An 11277-nucleotide genomic window follows, 5' to 3' on the forward strand; every position below is an offset into this window, starting at 1 on the left:
GTAATGATTTTCTTTTTGAGGGTAATAGCAAACTCTCTCTCCTTCATGTAAATTTACGAAGTCTATTTAAAAACTTTGATGATCTTGTCGTTTTCTTATCCAGTGTGAAACACAATTTTTCTATTATTGGGATTTCAGAGACCTGGTTCAAACCATCTACAGATGTGAAATTATTTCATATCCCTGAATATTCTTTTGTTCAAGTTTGTTGACGAAATAAAAGAGGGGGTGGTGTTGCTTGTTATATTAGAGAGGGTCTTGAATATACAATTAGCGATGATCTGTCGAAAGTACATGTAACTTTGGGCTACGAATGTATATACAAAGACTTTGTTATGAATAATTAAGACTGTTGGTGGATGTGTATATCGGGCACCTGACAATGATGTGAGGTCATTTGTTTTTTACTTTGAACAGGACTTGCAAATTTCTTAGAGAAAATAATAATACTTATATTATGGGCGATTTTAATACTAATTTTGTTGATCTCCACATCATTTGACTTTTTTAGTCTTATTACAAAACCTACATGTACACATATTACCTCTTCTTCAACACTCATAGATAATATATTCACAAATTGTGTGCGAGATGCTTTTGAAAATGGGATTTTCTGCTCAGACTTGTCTGATCATATTCAGCATCAATAAAGAGCCGACTGTCATATCTGTCAAAACGAGTAGTGAGGTCTACAAGCGTTTGATTACAGATAAAAAGAGTTTTAGACAAGATCTCTTTATTTTTTATTGGTCATTTCTTTACACATTGACAAATGCAGATGAGTCTTATAATTATTTTTGTCTATCTTTTCTCGGTTGTATAAGATTCACTTCTCCATTGTTAAACTGAATAAGAAACGCAAAAGTAGAAAACCATGGATTACTAAGAGTCTCTTAAAATCTATTAATCATAAATATAAATTATATTGTACATACATTAAATGTAAAATGAGAGAAATAAAAAGAAGTAGCCTGCTTATAAGAATGCGTTGACAATTCTAGTTTGGAAAAGCAAAAAAAGATTATTACAACAATGTTTTTAAAAATACACAGGAAGGATATTAGGAAAACTTGGACTCACATAAATGAACTGCTTGGAAGAGGGAAAAGGGATCTTATACCAGATGAAATGTATGAGGATGAGAAAAACAAGACAAAGAAGAACAAGGTGAAGAACAAGAGGAGAAGAAAAGAGAGAATAAAGAAAGATGAAGAAACTACATTGAATACATTCACATGATCTCTATTTACTTTTATATTTAATATCATTATCAAGTTAGAATGCTTGTTTTACTTGCCTTGGATTGTCATGGTTTACAGTATGCAGGGCTCGAATTAAGAATTCAGAGAGGCAAAACAATTTTTTAAAAGGGCACTTGATGAAGGGGGAAGGTGGTACTCCTGTTAAGAAGGGGCATAAAAGAGTGTCAATAGTAAAATGTACTTTTTAATAGGACACTTGCACTGGGTTATGACAGGCCACCACGGCCTCAAGTAAAAGGGGCTTGCAATTTCGGCCTTAATACCTTGGTCACATTTGTTCTAAGGCGCCGGCGGCCATACGGCGAGTAGAAAATAGCCGTTTTATTCATTTTTACTAAAACCACTATACATGTACGTGTAGCTGGTACAAATAAATGTTAGAACAGCTGTTTTCGACTCGCCGTACAGCCGCTGTAGAACAAATGTGACCAAGGTATCAGTCTGTAAATATTTAAAAGGGCATTGATGCCATACTGAGGGCATTAGAGGCTTTTGCTTTGGTTTGCTGTTGGTTTATTTGAGCCAGACTTAGGTGCTCTCTACGATTTTCTTTTGTTCCATATACACTACATGTACATGTAAGTCTTGACAATCATCTACTCAATTTGTATCTGCCTTGATACTATTTTCATCAGGATAAGGTGTTCCATAAATAACGTCCTCTTTCATTATGTTTAGTTCCAATTAGTTCCTGACCATGAATCCTCAGACATCAACCAACCAGTCAGTACCACCCTTGGTACCAATAACATCAGGTTCAGCTGTCCAAGGAAGTGGAGGAGGAGGTGTTCCCAAAGCAGCTGTACCTTGTAAAACACTTCAGGAAACCATCAAGGCCATTGAAACTCAGATTAATGTGAGTATACTACATACAAAATTATTTTTTTTCCATTTGCAATAGATGGATTTTGATCAAAATGAAGTGAACATATTTATAACTGAATATTACTTTCAGGTGAAATTATTTTTGACTATAAGTCATTTTGTATTAGAGTTTTTGACTGAAATAAAAATGACTGCTTCTGATTTAACATCTCAGTCGGTAGAGCGGAAGCTTCGGATTCCCGTGACCTGGGTTCGATAACCATCATTCCTGCTTTGTGCACTAGTGCCCTTTGGTAAGACATCCTCAGTACCAAGTCCATCAGAGGACCTTAAGCAATCAGGCAAAAAATCACCATTTATTATTTACTATCAACCAAGTTCCTTTATTAAGGGATACACATACACCATTATTTAGGTTACATTTCCTTGGCCTGTATTGGAAATGCCTCTCAAATATTCCCTTACAGTTCATCGAAGAAGAAAACCCAAGCATACATGTACATTTCCCATTTGATATGTATTTGGTAGATGAAGATCCAGAAACAAAAACAAAAGAAAATTATTTGAAAAATAACAGGATTTGTACCAATATGTATAAAACAAAATACATTTTACACAGTTTGTTCATGAAGACTAATTTTTGCACAAGACTTTTTTTCTTCTAAAAAAAGGAGAAGAAAGTATGAATTTCGTTTATGCCTTGTATTCTAATGTAACACTTCCATGTTAACAGTTTTATGTTCTTTGATAATTCTTTTGTAAGATTATGGAGAAGATTGGTCAGCTTTCATCAAAGCAAGAAGGTGACTTGACTAAGCTTCGTGAACTACATCAGAAGGCTCTGCAGGAACAAGAGAGGGTAAGGAGTTGATATGATCTTCTTCAAAATTACTTAGTTTTCAAATTAAATAAAAGTCACAAGAAAACAAGGAAAAAGAAAATGCAGTACTAAGCATGAAAGTCCAGTTGATATTGATGTATTCATACATTAAAGAGAAATTCCAGTAGTTGCAGTAAACACTGATTTCATGAGAAAGTCTGTAAATCCAGGCTTAATTGTCAGTATATCATCGAGGATGAAGATCTGGTACAGTTACATAAACTGAACTTTGTGAAATCTTGAAATCTACGCTGAAAAACGTTCACACTGAAGATCACCAACACAGATAGGTACACGTGGGACATTGTATTATTATTGCTGGAATAAAGAGCAAACGGAAGTGACCGAATCCGCGCTTATTTTGCTTATTTCTCAGCAATTACACAGTTTCTCCAAGAATCCTTTGGCACATATTTTTTATTCATACAAACAGACACTTGGGTGGTCATTATATTAGATTCTGTAAAAAGTCATTTTGAGATCGTTACCAAAACTGCAATTTATCTTTAATATTAACTGGAATCTTCCACTATTGTTTTTACATACATGGAATGACATTCTCACATCATCCAGTTAGAAATCTATTCCATAAAGTACTTCCATTTAACTAGGTATTGTGAATTATAGATATAACTGATGTATTTGTAATATGTCCATACCTGTTTATGCATAACCTAAAGATATTTATTTCTCCCTATACTTGATAGTCATAGAGACTTTCTCTAATACATGATGTTCTTAATTCTTACATTGTGCCGTGTGCTCTCTGCAGAATTGTGTATTTTTTATTATTATTGTTACAGTATTGGATTGCCTATTTATTCCAGTCTACTGATTTGGTTTGATTTCGAGATCTTTGTTTTCAATCTCAAAAGTTGATTGGAAGGTATTATTTTGTTTTATTATCAGTAATGAATGTAAAAAGGGAGTAGCCTAGATAGGCCAATGACTTTTTGTTACTCCCTCACATCCCACTCATTACTTTGTTTTTTCTTGTCTAAATTGTACAACTGTCATTGTTTTTTTACTCTATTAGATTAATCCACTATGTATTGTACCTTGTTTTTAAAGCGATGTGGAATGAATGAATTTGAATTCAATTTTTAGCTCCGAGTTGAGAAGATGCATGGTAATATGGCCCCAATTCATCAGCAACCCAACTCGGCTACACAGGCAATCAAGTCAATAGCATCCAGCAGCAACAACAACAGCAATGTCCAGGTTTGTACTTCTGTCCACAATAAGGAGTCTTTTCTGTTTACATTTCCATGTAAATAAGTCAGAACATTATGAAAACAGTAATTCTGTATGGATAGCAGATGTGTTTCAATCATTTAGTGCTCACATTATACAATCTTTTTTTGACAAGTAGAAAAAAAACTGTTTTGGGATATAGAGAGTATCAAATTATTGATCTTTCAGCTTTCGACTTTGGTAATCTTGCTGTAAGAGGAAGGCTGTTTACTGTTGCCTGTCTGACACAATGCAAAACTTGCATTTTGGATCACATTCATCCTCACAATGTTATTGTTGTTGTTTGCATTTATTTCTGCATTCAAAAACACAATACAAAATAATTTATAATTACAATATACAAAATAATTCACAATATAAACAATGTGGTCATATTACATAGTAAATACAAATAAGGATGTGAGTATAAATTAATCTTTTATAAATGTAAACAACGTCACGCTATATATATATATATATATATATCATGTAATAAATGAACGCAGGAGACCGCCATCGTGATTTATGTCATAGTTCATAACCTCTTTATTGTGACCTATCTGCTTTCTTACATGGAGTTTATTGCAAGATGTTTGTATGTCAGGGGGCTAATAGTATGGGGGGTAGGGTATGCAGTATGCTGCTCTTGAGATCCTCTCTGCCCCTTGGAACGTCTTGCCAGCACTATGCAGATAAATGACACAACAAAAATGTATATAACCATGAACTCTCTCGCAGAATGTTCACAAGGAATCATGCATTTCCTTTAAATCATAATCCAGCTTTGTGCCAGTGGTAGTCACAATACATCTCTCACTAATCACAGCATTCCTAATCCAGCAGATGCGTAGTTGAGAGTAACTTGAGGAAAAATTCCTCCCCCGTTATTTTTTTTTCAGCTTGGTGCGAGTAGTAGCAGTAGTAGCAGCTCCCATTCACTGCAGCATTCGTCATCTAGTATACGTGATACGCCTAGAGAATCACCCATCTCAATGTCCATAGGAGCCGGTGGGGATACAGGAGATTCATCCAAGGTAAAGATATCTTATTGGTATTATAATTGTGGTAATGTATGAATCCCTTTGTCAAAGATGTCTCCTACACAGATTTATTGGTTTAATAGTGGTTCTTCTCATGGCAGAGTGGAACTTAAAGTTAACACCCAAACCCTTGTGTAAAAATAATAGTAGTAACATTTATACAGCACTCAATGTTTCTAAGCACTTTAAATTGTAATCATTATTACACTGATCTTTGGATCCTTGCATGCCTGTAGAGAATTTATGCCCTTTCTCCACTCCCTTGGGAGCATTCCAGCAAGACTTAATCGCTAGGCATACTTCATAGGCTTTTGCATCCTACAGGGTACCCATTTGACTGGGTTGGGTGGATAAAAATGCAATTTTCTCAGAAAATTGAAAAATGCTTTAACCCTAAATCTCCCAGGGTATTTTGATTCTTGTCAATAAAAATTTGCATGATGGTAGAAAATGACGTAATCTACGCAGTTGCATTGGTAAATTTCACTGAATTCATATATTTTTATGAATTAATTATGCTAATTTATTCATATAATCATAATTTTGCTCTAAGTAAATAAATTTCAGTCATGAACTATTTAAAAAATGTGAATTAATGGACTTTATGTTACATGCCTTCTGGGGTAGTTGCTTGATGTCACAAATTCAAAATGATTATTATAACTTTCATATTCTTTGAGGGATTCTTTTCAAGCCTTTACCGAAGTATCAGGTCTCTCTAATTTTTCTACTTTTATGAAAACACCTTTATCGTGAGGGTGAATGGAATCTTGTTTTTGTTATGATTACTGCTACCAGTTGTGAAGAATGAAATTTAATGACCTACATATTTTTTATTGAGGTTTATTTCTTGTAATCTTGTTGTAGATTCTGAACAAGAAGAAGATCCAAGATCTTGTGAGAGAGGTTGATCCAAACACACAGCTTGATGAAGATGTTGAAGAGGTAAGCGAGCTCATACACATCTAGTACTCCATCTCGCAAGATCATCGCATAGGTCACAAATTTATCCAAGTCATCTAATGTCATGGCCTGATAATTGGCCTCATTTCCCCTCTAACTAGTTTTGAAATTTAGCTATGCCCTTTCTCATTATTCCCATTTGTGTTGAATATAGAACAGTTTCCTTGACCTTAAAATATTAAAATTTAGGGGCTCATTATGAGGCCATTCTATTGAATGTTCATTCTGTTGCTGGACCTTGCCCAAGAAATTTTTATAATAGATTTGTGACAAACCACCCTGGTCTAAAAATCAATTATCTATTTCTGTCTTAGAATGTTAGCATTAAATTGAGTATTAGCATGAATATGTTGTGTAATTTAGCTTCAAGCAATATGGATTGCTTAGTTGGAAGGTGTTAAACCTTATTGGTTTTAGATAATATTGATACATACTTCAGAGAGATCAAAGTTCTCCTACTCAACAAACTTTTTAAAGTCGGTAATGTCTCAAGTTGATGGGTAGATTTGACTGTATTTACAAAATAATGTCTTTCTTCAGTGAACATGCATATATAATTTTTTTCTATTTTATTTATTTAATAAATATTTACTTATTAAGAAAATAATGATTTTAGTTTATTATTTTTTAGTGTGTTCTATTTTAAGAATGACTATGATAGAGCAATGGAAGAACAGTGTATCAAAGATACTACAAGGGGAAGATTGGACACTTCGGCGATTTTTTGAAACGCTCGATAAATGCTTATGGGGAAGGGCGCCCAACAGCGTTGAGTAAGTAAACCTTCGCATATCGGCACGCGACTGTGTATAAAACATATGGGGAAAATGAGAGAGAGGAGTTTGGAGAGGGCTCAAGGGTGGCTCGTGAAAATATTTCCGCATTTTCTTACCAAGAAACATCTGAAATATATTCATCTCAAATGTAAGGGGGAAAAATTGAATAAAAAAAATTTGAAATGTAAAAATAGTATATCCCTTCAACCCTTCACCATTTCTCTCATATGTTTTGTACACAACCATCTCGCGATACGCAAAGGTCAAAAAAGGTCGTTACTTAATCAACGCTGTGGGGCACTCTTCCCAAGCGTTTCATTACGCGGTCTATGTACTGTCCGATCTTCCCCTTGTAGTATCTTTGAGTGTATGCAATGATATTTTAACATGTTATATACCCCTTCGTAATGCCTACTTGACAATGACAGATAAAGGATGTTCCCTCTCATTACAATGCTAATCTTATTTTCCAGATGTTGCTTCAAATAGCTGACGATTTCATCGAGAATATAGTGACTGCAGGCTGTCAGTTGGCCAAACATAGAAAGTCTTCAACCCTTGAAGTCAAAGATATCCTCATGCATCTAGGTGAGTCATGGTGCTTACATATAGTCCACTGTGTGGGCTGCAATGTACATGTAACCTAAAAACATTAATGCTGTGATTTAGTGTGAGTTGTTGAGGTCGGTCCCCACTCAAGTGAAAGTAATTTTTATCCCGGAATTTCTACCAGAAGTTTCCAAAATAAATGAAAATATGGATATAACTAATTTTGATTTTTTTTATTTTCTCGAACTGAACTTGGGTGATTCTTACATTTTTTTTCTTATTTTTTGATTGCTATTTGCTGCCTCTACATGGTGAAACCTTTTAATGAAGGATAATTTTGTGACTAACTTCAATTACACAATGATGAATGATAATTTGGTTTTACTTTCTACTTTCCTTGATATTCAACAAAATTTCATAAGTCCTTGACAATTGATATTACATGAGGAAGCTCTCCATCAATTATTAACTGATAACTTGAAGTCAAATCTCTTGTGATCGTGGGAATCATTTTGATTTGACGAGAAATTTAATTTTGAAGTGGTGAATGGCATGTGTTTTTCATAATCTGGGGGGTGTTTCACAACGATTAAGTATGATTTATTAGTTGCACTTCAATTTGAATTGTATTCTGTGTATAATGTATCACCACATTGGTCAGATCATCCATACAGATTGTGCACTACCGCATATTCGTCAATCAGGTTGAGATTTAAAGATAAATTCCAGTTTTGGTAACGATCTCAAAATTTAAACAGAATCTAATATAATGACCACCCAAGTGTCTGTTTGTATGAATAAAAAATATGTGCCAAAGGATTCTGGAAGAAATTGTGTAATTGCTGAGAAATAAGCAAAATAAGCGCGGATTCGGTCACTTCCGTCGGGTCTTTATTCCAGCAATAATAATACACTGTCCCACGTGTGCCTATCTGTGTTGGTAATCTTCAGTGTGAACATTTTTCAGCGTAGATTTCAAGATTTCACAAAGTTCAGTTTATGTAACTGTACCAGATCTAGATCCTCGATGATATACTGACAATTAAGCATGGTTTTACAGACTTTCTCATGAAATCAGTGTTTACTGCAACTACTGGCATTTCTCTTTAAACAATGAGTGATCATTTGTGTTTAATTGACTCAAAATCACACTTAAATCTTTGTGAAACACCCCCTGTGATGTGTGATTCTTGAAAAAATATGTCTGACTGAAATTCACAGTTGTGTGTGGAATACAACACACAGCTCCATTGATCAGATTAAGCTCAGGGCATGAGTACCAACATGTCTTCATCAGTGAGATTATGTGTCGAATATCGTGTGTGCATCGGTATTTTAGCATGAATTATATGAAGGCACACTTAACTCTTTGTGTAACACTCTAATAGGTCTATAAACTTGTTTCGACTTAAGGGCATTTCTGTAAAATGATCCAACTCCCATTTTTCTCAAGTCTTACTTCACTTCATAAACTGATGAAGTCATGGTCCTTTGAGAACATTACAGATTGTCAGAAGAATAAAAAAAATCAGACACAGAAAATTTCATGAAGGTCCCACATATACAATGTCGGGGGTCGGACGTACATATTTTCTGGAATTGCACTTAAGTGAATATTTGACTAATAGAATGTCCACTCATGCAATATTTTTGTATTTTTCACACAGAGAGGAATTGGAACATGTGGATACCAGGCTACGCACCAGACGAAGCACCCAAAGCTCACAAGAGACCCGCATCTACAGAGGCGCATAAACAAAGAATGGCTCTTATACGAAAAACACTCAAGAAATAAACAACATTGGAATATGTTACTTTTGATATATGAACTTTGGTGAGAGACAATACCTGCAGAAAAGACAACACCATTCAGATATATGTACATAAGGTGATTATGTATAGTCAGAAGGATAGGCCTTTTATGTTGCATGTGGATATCATGGCACGGACCAGTGGAAGTGTCTGAATCACACGAGAGACCAGCATCGACAGAGGCACATCAACAAAGGATGGCTCATATACAGAAAACAGTCATATAAACATTAACATTGGAAGATGTTGCATTCAAAATATGTTCTGTGGTTAAAGACATAACCTTTCAGATACATGTATGTATATGATTATATATGTGAAAATTGATTTAGGATGGGTAATTTCCATGGCTATATCAGGCTATGTGCTGTAGGAAGTTTCTACATGTAAATTTCACAACAGACACCGGCGACAGAGGCTTACATAAATAAAAAAGATGGCTCTCATATGAAAAACACTAGCTATATTTGAACATATTCCTTTTAAAATATGGTGAAAGACTGTGCATTTCAGATGCTATATAGACCAAGCCTTTCAGATATTAGAGAGTTTTTGCACAGTGGCGCAGAATGAATCCTACAGCCTAGCAAATGCATTGAAAATGTAACTCAAATCACAATGAAGTCTTTGCTGAGGGTCAGTGAATTGAGAGAGATGTTTCGTCTGACCTTGGACAAACATCATATTTGCCATTTTTCATCAGCTCAGAAACATTGGACGAAACTGCTTTTCCAATTCACCGATTTGCCAAAGATTGTCGATTGACTTGCATTTTCACTGCATTTGCTGCATTGAAGGATTAATTTTGAGCCGCTGTGCGAAAACTGCTTTTTCTATAGTGAAAGCAATGCCTTTGAGATCCGTGGACATACATGATGATGTATGTGGTGATTGTCAGTCAATAGGACTTCTCTATAGCAATTTGTGTTTATATCTTCTAAAGCAGGGGTTCTCAAACTTTCTTTTAAGGGCCAGATGAGACTCCAAGTAAACCTGAAAGGGCCAGGGTGAAGTGGATACTTAGAAAAAAAAATGTGCGCGAAGCACAAAGACCCTTGCGGTTGGGGACCTAGATGCTCTCTTGTGCAATCCGGCCCTTATTTTGGGAGCATTTAATGCAAAAAATTTATAACGGTTTCGTATGGAGCGCAGGCAAAATTAGAAAAGATTTCAAAATACAGCGAGAGTCAATATTAATGATAATAAAATTGTAGTACTTTGTTAAAAGGAATCTAGATTGTACCTATACTTACCTGGTATTGGGGAGACAGATAATGTCTTGAAGTATCAATATTTTTTGCAGTCTAAGTTGATTGAATAATAGAGCATGTCTGTTGTAGACTCTAATAAGGGTGTCAGTCTCCTAGTCACTTTCAATATTGGAAAAGTGACAGTGTGTCAGCAACAAGTTGCTTAAACCTTGGCACAAACGGTGTAATTGCCAGACGAATGCACTGGTGCAAATGTTCACTGGTCAAGCAGGGGGCCGTTTTCCAAAACCATGTACAAAACCTAAAAATTACCATATGATTGTGATTTTTTGCATGGCCAGCCCCCCCCCACTCTGCACTTTGGAAAACATTTCACGGCCCCTGTTAAGGTACTTCAGTATGAGTTAGTTCTTAAAAATGTTCATTGTGGAAAATGCACTTTCGCACCTGTATGTAGATCCAAACATGGTGAGAACAGCGCTGGTCATCTAATAAGAAAGTAGATCGAACAGACAGAAAAGACTCCACTAAACTTTGTTTAAAAGTCAGATTAATTTGACTGCCATTACGGTTAGGTCTACATGGATACACAATGTAATCATATTGAGCTATGTTTCATATTGTGACTTAAAAGTGATAAAAAAAATCCGGTTAGGTCTACATTGATACAAAATGTAATCTCTTACCCTTTTTACACACGCTAAAATTTCCTAAACCCGTACTATA

The 11277-nt window shown here is 35.1% G+C and overlaps 1 protein-coding gene across 1 annotated transcript; it reads left to right on the plus strand.

The window, feature by feature from the left end:
* The first annotated feature begins 999 nt into the window (after window positions 1-999).
* Window positions 1000-10037, plus strand: LOC121413551 (transcription initiation factor TFIID subunit 12-like). Its single transcript, XM_041606407.1, has 8 exons — window positions 1000-1167; window positions 1941-2118; window positions 2851-2946; window positions 4075-4188; window positions 5100-5234; window positions 6108-6185; window positions 7453-7567; window positions 9196-10037. Exons 2-8 carry the CDS (start codon window positions 1960-1962, stop codon window positions 9321-9323), a joined length of 825 nt encoding a protein of 274 aa, XP_041462341.1. The 5' UTR covers window positions 1000-1167; window positions 1941-1959; the 3' UTR covers window positions 9324-10037.
* The last annotated feature ends 1240 nt before the right edge of the window (window positions 10038-11277 follow it).

This window comes from Lytechinus variegatus, chromosome 4 (genome assembly GCF_018143015.1).
Source record: "Lytechinus variegatus isolate NC3 chromosome 4, Lvar_3.0, whole genome shotgun sequence".
NCBI lineage: Eukaryota > Metazoa > Echinodermata > Echinoidea > Temnopleuroida > Toxopneustidae > Lytechinus > Lytechinus variegatus.